At 40.9% G+C, this 16,407-nt stretch overlaps 1 protein-coding gene across 3 annotated transcripts; it reads left to right on the top strand.

The window, feature by feature from the left end:
* The first annotated feature begins 786 nt into the window (after positions 1-786).
* Positions 787-16,275, top strand: ganabb (glucosidase II alpha subunit b). Of its 3 annotated transcripts, none has more exons than XM_044205179.1 (25): positions 787-933; positions 1,810-1,911; positions 2,030-2,138; positions 2,513-2,640; positions 3,475-3,654; positions 3,815-3,880; positions 6,182-6,239; positions 6,359-6,440; positions 6,640-6,736; positions 6,879-7,059; positions 7,181-7,334; positions 8,054-8,289; positions 8,515-8,641; positions 8,777-8,856; positions 9,174-9,314; positions 9,818-9,914; positions 10,170-10,271; positions 11,294-11,537; positions 12,209-12,273; positions 12,638-12,714; positions 12,904-12,978; positions 13,155-13,268; positions 13,394-13,503; positions 13,891-13,991; positions 14,742-16,275. In XM_044205179.1, the coding sequence occupies exons 1-25, from the start codon at positions 914-916 to the stop codon at positions 14,849-14,851; spliced, it is 2,856 nt and encodes a 951-aa protein (XP_044061114.1). In that variant the 5' UTR covers positions 787-913; the 3' UTR covers positions 14,852-16,275. The 3 variants fall into 3 exon arrangements, with proteins under 3 accessions (XP_044061114.1, XP_044061117.1, XP_044061116.1); XM_044205181.1 differs by having other exon boundaries at positions 933-1,036; XM_044205182.1 differs by lacking the exon at positions 3,815-3,880 and having other exon boundaries at positions 789-933.
* The last annotated feature ends 132 nt before the right edge of the window (positions 16,276-16,407 follow it).

Raw genomic sequence — 16,407 nt, forward strand, 5'->3', positions numbered from 1 at the left:
ATTTTATACCCCAGTAATCTTCTTGTGGCCCCTTTTGGTCGGTGTGCCCTGAACCCCAGGTTGTAAACTAAGGAACAGGGGTTGGACAGAATAATGAAAACACTTGTGCTTTACATGTAATCCATTAGCCCTGCCCTTGTTTGTATTTAGGGAGGACTAATGACCATAGAGTTGAATCAACATCTTGTTTTTTAAGTGGCTCCCAGCCTTTTTTGCTTGTGACCCCTTAAAATAATGTGATGGTTGTTTACTTGTAACCCCATATCACAGGCTATGGCATATAGTGTGGCAGATCAACCAAGAAGTGATTTAGTTTTTTCTTCTCAAATGAAAGAATTAGAAGCCATAGGAGACAGTATTTCACAAGCTGCAGAAGGAGAAATTAGAAGAAGGTCAAAGGTAAGAAAAGGTCGATTTTGTATAACAAAATAAATCATCTTGTGACCCTTTGGATTTGGGGAATCCGCAGGTTTGGAACCACTGCTTTATTTAATCTGAATTTATTATACATATTCACAAAGTTAAGATTTATTGCAGGGCTGTTGCATGGGATTGCATTAGACTACACGTGTTTCCACCTCTTGGACGTTGCATCGGTTGGAAATCATTCTGGTGCAAGCAGTGGGACAAATCCGCTTCTCTGACTGGAGCTTGGCGATGACGTGTCCGTGCCTGAGAGGATAAATTCATACATCATGTCTTTATCATCGATCAGATAAACAGATAACATCATGATTAAGCAAAAAAAAAACAAACAACAACATGAATGTTGTAATCTGGATAATTTAATTCACGTTATCTGTATTATTTATTAAAAAAAGATAAATATTTCAGTCAGTTGTTGAGAATCTTACTTTTTAACGATCTTTGTTGCGGAGTGAAATGGGCGGAGTCTAACAGGAGCATAATCAAGATGGCCACCTTCACTGAAAGGTAAGACAAAGCAGGTCCGCTGTTTCATCGTGAATTTATCATTCGTTTGATATAATATCAGTGTGCCGGAGGCCAGAGATTATCGCTGCGGGTATACAAACGTGTAAGCAAACGTACTGTTTCGGGGTTTAACGGCCGCTTGCGGAAAATGATACTGGAAAAGTCGAGATCACCCCCTCAATTGAATTAACGGTTTGACAGGCTGCCTGTACCGTTGTCAGCAAGATTAGCACGATATCCTGATCCAAAGAGGGAATTAACGACAACACTGCTGTCAGACAATCAGGCGTTAGTCCGTCTGTAAAAGACTGATGCATTATTGTTGTCAAATTAATATTTTGTGCCTATTTTCTAATGTATTGTTCCAGATTTCCGATTGAATGCTAGCTAACTTTAGCCCACATTAGCTGATACGTTAGCTAATACTGTCTCTTGGCATAATTTCAAAGCACATCACATCACCCGGCTTCGACAGGAGTACGAGGGCTGGAAATAAGTCTGTGCATGCAGGCTCAGGGTCTAACATGAAAAATGGGATTCTGGATCCTGTTTTAGTTAAAGTTAATATATGCACACTGTGTAGCTGCAGCAGGGTGAGGAAACGGGAAATGGTTTAGCAACCTGTGACATTTTCTTTCGGTGCCTTTCACTTGAGGACTCATTTTACCACCACAGAGAGATCAAAGTCCGGGTGTGGGTTGCTGTCTGGGTGTGCGCTCTGTGTAAGTTTAACTCCTGTATACGTGCTGCAGTCTGCCTAGGGTCTTTTTGGGTAATTAGTTGGACATTGCTCAACCAAATGTGCATCAATGAATTGGAGAGGTGACTGGTAGTGGGCTTCTTCAGTTTAGGTTGTCTCCTTGATTTTCTTTGTAGGATGGCGCCTGTCTTGGTGCTCTGGCTGGCCGTGTGTCTCAGTGGGACCTGGGCTGTGGACAAGGGCAACTTCAAGACCTGTGACCAGAGTGCCTTCTGCAAGTGAGTGCAAGATGGAAAAATAATACATTTACTTACTTAAAAATTAGTGTCGCCAAAGAAAAGCTCACAGGTACTGATTTATCAATGGTGTCCACTCTTGTTATTAAATTTTAAACAGGCGTCAGCGAGCATTGAAGCCTGGTGAGTCTCCCTATCGAGCCCTGCTGGAGACCATGGAGCTGACCAACACCAGACTCACCCTGCAGCTCATCAATGACAACAATAAGGTAAATCACACATAGAAAAGCAGTTCACAATGCGGAAATCATGGCTGCCATAGGCATAAGGAACTGTTTAACATCATGCCTTGTGGGTGTACTTTAAATCACAACTGTTAACACAAATGATATGTTAAGCCTTTTCCCAGATCAGCCTCTCTGCTTAGTAAAATTTCAGTGGAAGTATTCATACTATCATGAAAGCACAAGTTGCCAGTTTCCCCTCCTAGCTGTATCAAAACCAAATGCCTAATATGGCAAACTTTGTGTAATGGTGAAAAAATAGGCCCTTGGCTGAACCCATTTGCTGAGATAATAATGAAATTCCTCTATACACTCCTTTGCTTCTCCTGTATGCCCCCCCTCCTGTGTTTGTCTCTCAGGTGCGTCTGCTGCTCGAGCTCTACCGTCTCCAAGGAAACATAACAAGGGTGAAGATTAACGAGCTGAAGCCGCTGAAGCCTCGTTACGAGGTCCAAGACGTGCTCATCAGGGAGCCACCTACTGAGCCGTAAGTCTCCCAAGGGTGTTAGTGACTGTGTGGTGTGGGTGTAGGTTTGATATTGCAGGGTCAATCTGAAAAGGCAAAATTAACTCTCCCTGTGTGTAGTCCTGCTGGTTGTGTGTGTCAATTTTATTAAATTGGCTCAAAATCACAAATTTGTCCTACAACAAAAAAACTCCCCAAAAATGCTTTAACAGGGAATAAAAGGGAGCAACAGTAGAGGGATCCATCTTCCAGGACGGACAGATTTACAATAGTTAATAGTAACAGACTTGCAAAATGGACAAAGACTACAATGATATAGACCTTTTTCACAGCAGACATTTTGACAGTCATAGTAAGAAGAAAAGCACAGGTGTAAATTAAAATTACAAAAACACCTGTACTTTTCCTACTCTGACAGGTCAAAATGTCTGCTGTGAAAAAGGACTGTTGAGGAAAAATGTGTCTCAAACAAAGCAGATGTGAATACGGTAACACCTAACAGATAAAGAAAATCTCAAAGAGAATTTAATTTGATTCTAAATATTGAAGAAAACAAACATCCACATGTTCTACTGTAGGTCGAGGCATGTACCCACAGTAGCAGGAATGTTACTCTGAATATGAATATTTCCAGTGAAACAAAAGAGCCCACTTGAAAAAGAGCCAGCCTTTTCAGATAAGTTTACTTTGGCTTTGGTAGGATTTAATAAGGGAAAACCTACAGCATTTATAAGTTTGGAGCAGATAGATAGTGAGTAGATAATAACTGACCTTTTCAGTTTTTGCCCTCACTTTTCTTTTTCCTAAACCTAATTCCTCTCTTAACTTCCTCTCCTGTTCCTCTCGCTGCCTCAGCCTGTCTCTCTTGTCTCAGGATGAGAACGGGGTGGTGCTGTCTCTGGGGCCGGAGTCTCAGAGGGTCATCGTCAGCGCCAGGCCCTTTCGATTGGACATCATGGAAGGGCGAGACGTGCTGATGTCGCTGAATTCGCGCGGCCTGCTGGCTTTTGAGCACCTGAGGATGCGCAAGGACACGTGAGAAACCACGCATGCACACACAGTTACAAATGTCAGCCCTCTTTTAATCCACATCCTCACTCAGTGGATGATTTCTATTTTTGTTCCCATGAAATGGTTTGTTTTTTGAGTATTGTCTCTGACTCGTTGTTCTGTCCTCTTCTCCCTATCATCCTAGTTTCTCCTATAAAGTAACTAGCACAGTGGCTAGCGTGTGGGATAATATCAAGAGGGTATTCTCTAGGTAAAGACCCTTAAGATTTGTAAGTGTGTATTCTGTTCCTTGTGCTAATGCTGCCAATAGTGACCAGAAATTTAGGGACTCTCATCACACCAAGCACAGTGTTTACCCTCAAATCAATGTGACTGAGAGTGAGAGAGGGGTGTGGTTGAGTGTGTGCATGTCAGTGTTTAATCCAATCCAGAATTAAGGGATCAGTTATCATCCTCATATTTTCGAAGGATCATTTAAACAACAATAGCCACTTAGGATGTTGACTTTTCGCCTTATTTCATGAAACAAAGACAAAATCATCCTGATCATGAAAATACACATTCACCTGAATGATGTAGGGTCTGCTGAGCATACCAGTGATTTCACTGTGCACCACTGTCTTGTCAGATCAGCGTCCGATTAACTAAATCAGAGTGTCACTCCAGCAGATCTAACGCTGCAACTGCATGACTGACTGTGTTTCTAAACCGGTTATGTTAACTGAAATTATTTGTCACACTCTCTCAGTTCAGGGTGAGACCTAACTGCGATAGAAAAAATAATTACTAGTGGCAGCAGGTGTGGACCAGTTTAGAAGTCACATAAAAGCAAAGCTTCACATGTAGTCTGTGTCCCACCAGATAGTTTGTGTCTTATTTACTGGTAATGCAGCGCAGCTCCCAAACCCAACAGCAACATCTCTCTTTGTGGTTATGCTTCAGTTTGCATTTCAGTTTTAGGGGTAAATTCTCTAAATTGGGACATTTTCTGCAGTTTTTCTGGGACCATGCTTCTTTTGAGCTCTAAAGCCGTACTCTCATTATTGTGGAAAAACAGCTTTTGTAGGCGTCTTCCTTGTTGTTCTTTGTGGTGTATAGTGACAGGCTTGCACTGATGTATGAGGTGTGGTTGCAATTTAAGATGGAGGCTAAATTAATGAGTAGTGTTACTGAGTGAAACTGTACAATAACAAATCATCATATTGAGACCAAACTGAAAACGTCTGCTGGGCAAAATATCAGCCTTCAGATTTTGTTAAAAGGTAGGTTTGTTACAAAAAATGCTGTTTGAGTCTCAGTACTGATCTAACTACTGTTAACGTTCACATTGTGGCCTGTAGGTCTTTGAAAAAGTCCATTTGCCTGGTATATTTAGAAACTAATGTTAAAGAGGAACTTTACACATCAAAGTCTGTTTACAGGTCTTGGGGAGTAGCTATTACTGCATATGTTTAAAATAAATAAATTTAAAGGAAAAAAAAAAAAAAAAGCCTTTTATGGCTCCAGAGGGAGCTGATGTCACTTGAGTCAGCGTCGGTTGGAGCTGACTACAAGTTTGAAAATGGAAAAAAAATTCCAAATTTTGCAATTTGTGGAGTTAGAAAGAAGTGAGCTTACTAGACCTCTATAGCCTGCTCTTCCTCTCTGCTTGAGGCTAACAGCTTGAGGCTACATTAGCCGCTACTAGCATAACACACTCAAATCTCTGGCTGAACTGTTGGCAGTCGCATTGTATTCTGGGTAATGTAGGCGCCATGTTTTGACAAGAAAGAAGAATGTAAGGAATAAAAAAGCATCTGGTTCTGCATCAATTGAGATCATTTTTTTAATTTTTTTTTAATTTTTTACTGTCAATCGTGAGTCTGACGGTGTTATAGTAGTGCAATGCTAAATCGGTGTAGTACTTTTTTTAAGTATTTAGAAATTGCTATTTGCCTATAAGTTAGCTGCACAGACTCCCAACTCACAGCAAGAATCCTCCGTGAAGTAACACAGAAGGCGCAACACAAGGCTTGTTTTTCCGCTGAAATGTGAATATGGCATATAACAGGCTTTCATAACACATTTTGGCACGACAGATCATGAACCTCCACAGCTGTGTGTGACTACCAGATTTTTAGCAGTTCAAGGCTTCGACGGGGTCTTTGGTGCAATGCCATGGCCTCGATTGCACCATGGTATATGCGGGCTCCACTGGATACTAGTTGGTTCTGTAAAGAGCCTTGTGGGTGTTATATGTCGCAGCCTCTAGAGGTCCTTTCCCATAATACCTAGCTTGAAATAGCCACAAGGTAGGGAGTTGCTCAGTTCCCTTTGTCATTAAAGTTAAGCCATTCAAGACCTTGTAGAGTATTTGTTAGTTGTCATTGTGGAGTCAGGGGGCATTCACCAACCTCCCTGTTTGTATGTCCATTTCCTTTTAACATAGTTTAATTATACTCCGATATTGTCCCTCATCAGAAGATGGCATGACTTTGCCAAAGTGACATGTCTTTCTTTTTCCTATATCCCCTTCCCCACCCTTCCCTCCATTCTTTGTACCATGGAGCAGTCAGGCAGACCCAGAGGCCGAGAAGAAAGAGGAGGCTGATCCGGCAAACCAGGCCGAGGTACTACACACTACAATCGTTTCATTTCCTCTTCTTATTTTAAACACACCATTCATACGCTGTATCTCAGCCTAGATCTTACTTAAATTACGTTACTGTTCTCCCTGTTTGCCTGCCAGACACCAAAAGAAGAGGAAGAGAAAGTAGAAGACGGGATGTGGGAGGAAACGTTTAAATCACACTCGGACAGCAAACCTAATGGTAAATCCTACTTATATTTTCAGTTATATATAATTTTTGCTTAATTACCAGTGCCATAATATCTGCATGTGTGTGAGGGGGTTTTAGTATTATATCTGAAACTAGTCTTGTGTAAGTGGTGATGATGTTTTTGGGGTTAACTGACATCTCTTCCTACTTTACCTCCTCTAACTGATAATTGGTTGCTCTGGCCTTACAGGTCCATCTGCCATTAGTTTAGACTTTTCGCTGCCAGGGGTGGAGCACGTCTACGGCATCCCAGAACATGCAGACACCCTCAGACTCAAAACAACAGAGTGAGTGTCAACAAGACATATTTTACATACACAATGAAGATGGAGTTTGAATTTTCTTTTACATTGGGTGGCACATGCATGATTGTCAGTGTAGTCTTCTCTGCATTGGGTGAAGCCTTGGTGTGTGTTTTTTCTGTTTCAGCAATGGAGATCCATATCGACTCTACAACCTGGATGTGTTCCAATACGAGCTATATAACCCTATGGCCCTTTATGGCGCTGTCCCAGTCATGTTGGCCCACAACGGCCAGCGGACCACAGGCATCTTCTGGCTCAATGCTGCTGAGACCTGGGTGGATATTAGCTCCAACACAGCTGGAAAGGTATGTCCCTCTTTCTTCTTCTCCTTAGTTCCTGGGACTGTTTTGGCCGAAAATAGCCAGTAACGAATGTCTGCTGCACAAAAGCCCAGAGCTTCACTCACTCACTGTTGTCTCTCTACAGACTGTGTTTGGGAAAATGCTGGATTATGTGCAGGGCTCCAGTGAGACGCCGCAGACAGATGTGCGTTGGATCTCTGAAAGTGGCATCATCGATGTCTTCATTATGCTGGGACCAACACCCAAAGACGTCTTCTCTCAGTATGCCTCCCTCACAGGTAGGAAGATCGATGACAGGCTATTCGCACAGACACTTAATGTTTCTTTCCCATGTTTTCCCAGGAGTGCTTCCAGTAGTTAGGCTGTGAAAGTGTCACTTTCTCCTTTGGTTTGGTTTCTGGCTTGTTACATTTGGCTCTGGTTACATTGTGTAATATAAAATGTTGACCAATTAAAACAAAGGCTGATAAGCTACCAAGCATAGTTTTTACCAATAGTTTTTTTTTTTTTTGTGGACAAAGAGGTAATTGTCATTACTGCTAAATGCTAATCCATCTATGGCATCACAAAAATATTTACAAATGTTTTTGTCTTAAATTGTCTCAATTTCAGAGATCCTTCATGACTTGTATTCATGTGCAGGGGAACTGTTTTATCAGAAGCAATTTGCCACATTTTTCAATAATATCAACTACTTAATTATGTTTAATGCACAGATTCAAGAACTGACACTTTTCATGAAGAGACACAATTCATTCATAAATTTAAACCCTGCTCTTACACTTAAATTAAATTCTATTCATAATTAATTAATTACTAAAGAGCTACAGTGGTTCAGACATTTAACACAATGATCTTGGATCAGTTTAAAAGTCACAATAAGGTTTGAACATGTTTTACTACCTGATACCAGTATGGGTATCTGTGTAGTCCAATCAAAGATCAGAGTTTGACTGACCTCCTCAGTCTCAGCTTCTCCCGTCATGTCGTCCTACAGGCACCCAGTCCTTCCCTCCCCTAGCTGCTCTGGCCTACCACCAGTGCAGATGGAACTACAACGACCAGGAAGACGTGCAGACAGTGGATGCGGGCTTTGACGAGCACGACATCCCCTATGACTTTATCTGGCTCGACATCGAGCACACAGATGGCAAGCGCTACTTCACCTGGGATCCACACAAGTTTGCAACACCTAAGGAAATGCTGCAGGGTCTCTTGGACAAGAAACGCAAGGTAAATGTGACAAATACTCCAACGTCACTCAGTGTTAGGATCCACAGTTTCGTGGGTTTTCTTGCCAGAAGTTCTTCAGTGTCTATTCTGCTGCTTTCCATCTCACTTTACCTGAAATCTCAGTCAAGTAAATTACCTGCAGGCCCCTTCTTGACAAGACTTACACTTTTAAGACTTTCTGCTCAAATTTGAATATAAATTTTTTTATTTATTTTTTTTATATAGATGGTGGCCATTGTGGATCCTCATATCAAAATAGACAGCAACTACAAGATCCATAATGAAATCCGCTCTCGGGGTTTCTATATCAAGAATAAAGATGGTGGAGACTACGAGGGCTGGTGCTGGCCTGGTAAGAAACTGACAACTCAACATCAATCGTAGAAAATGCATTTGTAAATATACTTTATGAACTGGATCTTCACTGAGAAACATCTTCATTATTACAATGAATATTTCTCTTTCCCTTCCTCTTGATGTCCTTCAGGTAGTGCCGGGTATCCAGACTTCACCCGTGCAGACATGAGGGCCTGGTGGGCCAGCATGTTCACCTACGATCAGTATGAGGTGAGTCTTGAGGACACTTCTCTCTGACTGTTGCTCAGCTAAAGTCATTAATCTGTGAGATACTGAAGATTTAGCTTGTTGGCTGTTGCTGTTTGCCAGCTTTCTACAAGAAAGGACAATGATTGAAGAACGTGCATTGATAAGCATGACACCAGATTCTTTTATAAACCTTTGTTTAACTGGGAAATGAAGTGTCGTTTCATTTGTAATTTCTGCGCCCAGCTTTATCGAATCTGTTCATGGATTTAAAATGGCACATTTTCCATAATCTTTTTTCTGGCCTCGAGTTACATCCACAATCTTTGTCTGCTTTCCAGGGTTCCATGGAAAACCTGTACACATGGAACGACATGAATGAGCCATCGGTCTTTAACGGGCCAGAGGTCACAATGCACAAGGACGCAGTGCACGGAGCCTGGGAGCACCGTGACGTGCACAACATATATGGCTTCTATGTGGTGAGTGCACACCATTCGTCTGTGGCTTTGTGTAAAGAACGGAACCTTTCTATTAGATATTTCCTTGAGTTCTGGATAATTTAGGCTTTGCATTTCATCCTCTTCATGTTTTTCAGTCTGGGTGAGTATTTACGCATGAATGTAATCACTGTAGTTGATTTATGGGAGAAAATGACTGTGGAATGTTATTTCCAGTGTGTGTCAGTACCGCACAGACACCAGCTGAACAGTGCTGAACACAAATCAATGTATTAACAAAATAAAATCACCCGTAGCCATTAAACTTTGACAACTTTGGAAAGGTGAATATATCACCATACTTTTCCTTGATATTCTGCTACCATTTTCCAGCAGTGGGAATTAAATGTGGGATCTTAATGATATGATTATGCTGTCATAGCTCACAAATTGCTTTGAAAGAGAACCAAAATATGATCTAAAAATCACGTATGTGTAAAAAATACCCCCTCTGCTCCACTGATCATCCTGTGTACAACCTGCAGCAAATGGCCACAGCGGAGGGTCTGATCCAGAGGTCAGGAGGAGTTGAGCGACCATTTGTCCTGACCAGAGCCTTCTTTGCTGGGTCACAGCGCTATGGTAAGCCCTTTACTGCTTTTCCTTTTCATTCTACCTGCAACCTCTGTTGTAGTTTTTTTAAAAGAGAAACTAAGTTAAAGCATACTAAAAAAACAAAAGCCATTACACTGTAGCCAAAGACTGTATATTGTATCAATGAAAATTGTTTAACCCTCGTCCAACACTGGTGGGTTATGTGCTAGAAACCTTTTTGTGTCTGGCTATTTTAGCACAGGACCTTGAGTGTTAAAAGTGTTTGTGTGTGTGTGTGTGTAGGTGCTGTGTGGACCGGAGATAATGCTGCTGAGTGGGACCATCTGAAGATCTCTATACCCATGTGTCTGAGCCTGGGCCTGGTTGGAATCTCTTTCTGTGGTGGTGAGTGTTATCAAGCTTTACAGTCTGCTGTTACACTGGTGGTTTGTCCCTTTGGTCAGCCTAAAATGGCCACTGTGCCTGAAGAACAAAATATTCAGAGAACGGCTGAAATGTTTTGTGGCTGACTTTTTTTAAAATCAAATCATATTGCTGTGAATTTAGTATAGCAGCTCATGATATCAAAAGCTCTTGGAAACTGTAATTCCACATGGTTATAAATTGAACACCATTATTTTATACAGTAATAGATACTAGTTTAGAATATGGACATAGTCCTCAACGCAAAAATTTGATGAAATAAACCCTTAAAAACAATACACTGTGAAATGGAAGTGGAACAGAAGCTACTACAGACACTCTGCAGCAACTTGTCTTATTAGCAAAAAAATGAATCATAATTGTGAGGAATATTTAAATAACTGTAATCAGTCATGTCTGGACTGAACCAACAGGTTCAAAATTATAGCAGATTTTTTTTTTTTTTTTTTTCATTTAACTATAATGAAAGGGTTATTATATGCACCATTACCCTCATTAACATGTTGAATTGTCATTAACACCATGTCACACATTAACTTAGAAACAACTAAGCAGAACTGTGATACTAAAACTGTTTTTTGAAGGAAAGGGAAAATGGGTATTTCAAAAATTATCAGATCTCCCTAGAGTGTTTTGTTAATGTTGTCATGGAAACGTGCACTGACAAACTGCATGAGGTGTTACCATGGTGAGCGCACAGGTTCTCTGTGTAATCTAGCTGCAGTTATACTGTATATAACAGTTTCATCATCATATTCATGATCAGATCAGGTGTTTTCTGTCATTGCACCTGCATTAAATAAAGTTGATCTTAGTACAAAAAAAGCACACATTAATTCCCCTCCAGTTCCTGCCATAAGCTCTAAAAATAGAAGATCTCAAGAGGTTGTGTCTGGCTGTTTTGCTTCCCCAAGACATTTTATTTATATCAGGCTCTGAACAGCCCACATCTGACACTAATACTGACCCCATCTGTCTTATAGCGGACGTTGGTGGTTTCTTCAAGTCTCCGAGCACTGAGCTGCTGGTGCGTTGGTACCAGACGGGGGCCTACCAGCCATTCTTCAGGGCCCACGCCCACCTGGACACACCCCGCCGCGAGCCCTGGCTGTTTGGCCCAGAAAACACAGCACTGATCCGTGAAGCTGTTCGCCAGCGTTACACCCTCCTGCCCTACTGGTACCAGCAGTTCTATCACGCACACCGCACTGGACAGCCCGTCATGAGGTGAGGAGGACAGAAACATTGTTTTTGACTGTGTCTCTTTCATGTTTATCTTACCTGTAATGGTGAGTTACAAAATCATCACCAAAGTGGCATAAATTTAGTTATCAAATACAGATACCTGCTTATCTTAGGTGTCTAACTAGAGATCATTTTACTCTTTTTGAAGTAGCCTTACACTAACTACTTCCTGTTAAAATAAGTGTGGAATTGATTAAGCCTTTGCTAGCAAATCCTAAGGCGTACAGTATATTTGCTCCTATTGATCATTTCTAAACAACAAGTAATGACTCAAACCCTGTACAAACATCATTTGGAAAATAAAATAATGTGGCGAGTTAATACATTTGTGCTAGACGCCCCACAGATCTCATCAGTGATTTAAATCTGACGAAACAGAGCATGAATACCAGCGTGTATTAATATGTCATGTAATCACACATTACTGCAGTGTACTACAGAAAATAGGTGTCTTATTTCCCTAATACAGAGAAATGGAAATTCAAAACAAAATGTGTCCCCTTATCTGAATTATAATTATGCAAAATATCCCAATGCACAAAAATACATTGTTGTTGGTTTGAATTTGAATTTCAGTAATATGCTTTGATGCAAAAGAAAATATTGTGAAATCATGTTACTCAGCTCTGCTCACATGTGTGTCTTTGTCGCAGACCACTGTGGGTGGAGTATCCTCAGGATCCTGCTACTTTCGCTCTGGATGACGAGTTCTTGATCGGTGAGTCACAAAACTCCTATTAATGTCTCTGCCTTAATGTCTACCTAGTTTGAACAGATCCATCAAGAAATCTGTTTGATTATAAAAAAAAAAAAAAAAAAAACCTCTCAATGTCTTATGTCAAAGTTGCCTCCAATTATTGATTGAATTAAATGCAGAATCTCTGCAGCTTAGTTGTCCATATCTGTGCACACAAATAACTGTGTGCTGTTGTGACATAATGATGGCATGTGTTGGGTGTGGCTCGCTCCTGTTTAGCGTGGGAACAGTCGAGGTACAAGATAAAAAAAACTAGAATTACAGTAAGGTAGACGTGGTTCAAAACGCTCATCAGATCCACTGACGTTACTTAACTCTGCTGCAGGGAGAGACTTGCTGGTGCACCCAGTTACTGAGGAGGGAGCCAGGGGAGTCACCGCCTACCTGCCAGGCAAAGACGAGGTAAGAGGAAGAAGCACAGAGGCTTCAACACATCTTGCAGTTGCTGTATCTTTCTGGTGTTGAATGGTCACAAGAAAAGGTCTTTTTATAGGACACGGTGTCAGTAACATGACTGCAGATTCAGGTGTCCTTGTTCTTGAAGAAACCTTGTCTTAACTGTGTGTGTGTGTGTGTGTGTGTTCTCCTCAGGTTTGGTTTGACGTCCACACCTTCCAGAAGCACAATGGGGCCCAGAATCTTTACATCCCTGTCACCATGAGCTCTGTAAGACACACAAAGATGTTCACAGTATTTTCATACAGCACTACATGTCTGCATGTAAAGATTCAGGGATAATTTACAATCACAGATTTCTACATTTCGCGGCCCTCCAAATCCTTTAATAGTTAGTATTTTCCTCCTTTCCTCTGGTTTTAATAGAGAGCTTTCTGTCTTTTCAGATCCCTGTGTTCCAGCGAGGCGGCTCCATTATTCCCAGGAAGCTTAGAGTTCGCAGGTCCTCCACCTGTATGGAGCATGATCCCTACACTTTATATGTGGCTCTTAACCCCCAGGTAACTCAACTGTACATACCCTGATGACATCTGCAAGACACAACTGTCCATCCACTGCTATTTTTGACATGTTTGCGTGCCAAATGGCATGGTCATACTTGAAGTTTTGACCTTTTGTCTGACAGAGAACTGCAGAGGGTGAGCTCTACATTGACGATGGCCACACCTTCAACTATGAAAAGAAGGATTTCATCCACAGGAGGCTGTCCTTCGCCAACAACATCCTCTCTTCTGTGTGAGTGATGAATATTCTCTCTGTTTCAGTTCAGTAGAAAACCTGCCTCTCTTCAAGTAAAGATCCACCCTCAAATAGGCTCTTAGATATTTCAGTACAGATCAGATCTTTATTGTGTCACAAACATAGAATTATAAAACTGAAACACAATAAAAACCCTGTGAGACAAATTAAGATATTAAAAGTGCTGATACTATACAAGCAATACGGAATTCTGTAAAAGGTTCTTGTGGTAACAGCAAAGAAAAACAGCGACATTAAGAATAGGAGTAAGATATGGTACTAAGTTAAGCGAGGAACCATTTATGATTTGTATTATAGGGGTTACTTTATAATTTTTGTATTGTGAAACGTCTTAGTGCTTAAATGTCTTTGCTCGGTCCACAGTAACCTGGCTCCAGATGCCCAGTTTTCCACCCGCTCCTGGATTGAACGCATTGTCATACTGGGAGCCAGTAAGCCCAGCAAGGTTACCTTTAAGTCTGCTGGTGAGTGCCGTATACAGAGTTCCTCACATGTTGATTCATTTGAAGTTATAGACCGTATGCTGCATTTTGTTTTAATAGTTTAATGATCAAAAACACATTCTAGTACAGTGGTTGAATAAATGTGAACACACTTTTTAAAAGTTGCCCTAAAGAGATGGTCGCTAAATAGTTTCTTTTATAGGCAACATGGAACTGAATCTGCCCTTCTGTTTGTTTTTATTTTTGAGTGCCAAATGAGAAGTTGTTAGGCGATTGAAGATGTTTAATTTTATGATTTGATTATTCAGGAATATCATCTTGGCTTCTCAGGTCTCATTTATTTTTAGCTGTTAATGTACCAACAAATCAAAACTTGCTTCCTCAGATTATAATATCGAGTGTTTGTTGCTCAGTCTTGGAGCTCAAACACCATTTTGTGTGGACTTCTTCAGACAGAGGTTTGGAGAAGTTAATGTGTGAGAGTCTTGTTAGAAAATGGCTATGAAAAGGTTTGCTGTGGTCAACCTATAAAATACGCTGTGTGACACATTTGCAAGTGCAAATGTTTTCAACTTGGGTGCCGTTTCCTGGAGATGGTTGTTTTCCGACTCTCAGCCAGTCGAATTGCACCCTCCGTTCTTATTATCCCATGGTTTTTAAAGATCATCTGTTTGGTTATGTGGGATTTTACAAGCTCTGAGGTGAGACTCGCATACCTTTTTCTCCCTAAGGTCCACTTTCTCTAATACTTTCTCTTTTCCTGTTTTGCAGGTGGTCAGGAGAGCCAGCTAGAGTTTGAGTTTGACGCCTCCATGTCAGTGTTGACGCTTCGCAAGCCCGGCATGAACGCAGGGGTAGATTGGACCGTGACTCTTCAGTAACCATGGAGACAGGAGGAGGAGGAGAAAATAATGACTGATTTGGGCTGAACAGGAGGAGAGAACCAGACACAAGGCACTAATACCCCCGACTAACTACAGCAAGACTACAGGATAGCCACCATGGAAAATAAAGGACATAAATATACACACACACACACACACACAACAAATTAATTACACACACTGGCTGTGTGTGTGCAGTTTTCATCCCTGCACACACACATAAACCCATGTTGACCTGTTAGTCAAACTGAACCACGTAACGTCTCTGCCATGTCCCTGTTGTGTTCAGTCGCACTGTAATACCTAACAAAAAGGGTTACTACTAGATAGATAATTATGTTTGTAACGTTTTGTCAGATAGATGACAACTAAGCAACTCAAATCATACCATTGTAATGAATCTTTGGGTTTAAGAAAGAAAACATTCGGGCAGTCTTCTTTTTAATCGTCCACGCCGGCCTAAGAAGAAAGATCACTGTGGGGGGGTTGTTTGCTATTTAAAATAAAGGTTCACATTCAGCACATGCTCCACCTGCTGGTGATTTCCTCTGTTTCTGACTTGATAATTTTCAAAAAAATTCATTCCATCCCTCTTTTAAGCCAAGCACTAAAATCAGCTAAGAGATCGACCTTGTTTTACTCGTGCCACATTTCATATATTTGGGGAGGGCTTGCCAACAATCAGCTGTGTGGTTCCACACTTTACTTTCATCCTCTCCCTGAATCCGTCAGCGATGAATTTGTGTGCATGGAAATGATTCAATATCATCGCTTCACATTGGAAGTGATCAGGTCGTTCAGCTGCTGCACAGAGAGATTTTCAGCTGTTCTTTTGAGCAAAGATGGCAATGGGAATCGCTTCAGGGGACTGAACCACTGATTTTGTGGATCATCCTTTTGACGTGCTTTCTTTGTTTTATTGAGTTCTTTTTCCAGCGTTGTTTACTAGATTATTTTTAATGCACTTGAGGAAGTGTGAGAACATAAAAGTTGTTTAGATTTTCATGTGTTACTAGATGTCGGGACCGTGCAGGATTTCCAGTGTGTCATTTGGAACAAGTCAAATCTAATCCTTGAAAGGTGTTTCACTAGGAAACATAAATTTCTTCTGATTTACACAAAATTAAATCCTAAATGCAGACTGAGCAGTCGTAAAGATTCAAATGATTCTCTGGAAACTCTGGATTATGTCCCGACTAGTGAAATCATCTGACCTTTTTAGGAGTTTTCTTGTTCTATGAGTTTGTCTTCTTGATTGTTTTTATGATCATAAATGTACATGTTGCTACGATTTTGTTGGTGATGGCTTGAATCGGTGGAAATGGAAGTGAAGGAACAGATTTCAGCTGTCATTCAAAGTTGTCAGATGTACTTCAAAAGATGAGACCAAGTGAAAATAAAGTTGACCAAATGTAAAAGAAGTCCCTGGTTTTGATTGAATTTTGTTCTTTCCTAACTACGTTTCTGTAATTTAATGAGACATCAGTTGTTTTTTGACAAGACTGGATTGTAGATTGTATTCACTTTAAAGTAATAATTAGTTAAAACCTTAA

This window comes from Siniperca chuatsi, linkage group LG8, assembly GCF_020085105.1.
Source record: "Siniperca chuatsi isolate FFG_IHB_CAS linkage group LG8, ASM2008510v1, whole genome shotgun sequence".
NCBI classification, from domain to species: Eukaryota; Metazoa; Chordata; class Actinopteri; order Centrarchiformes; family Sinipercidae; genus Siniperca; species Siniperca chuatsi.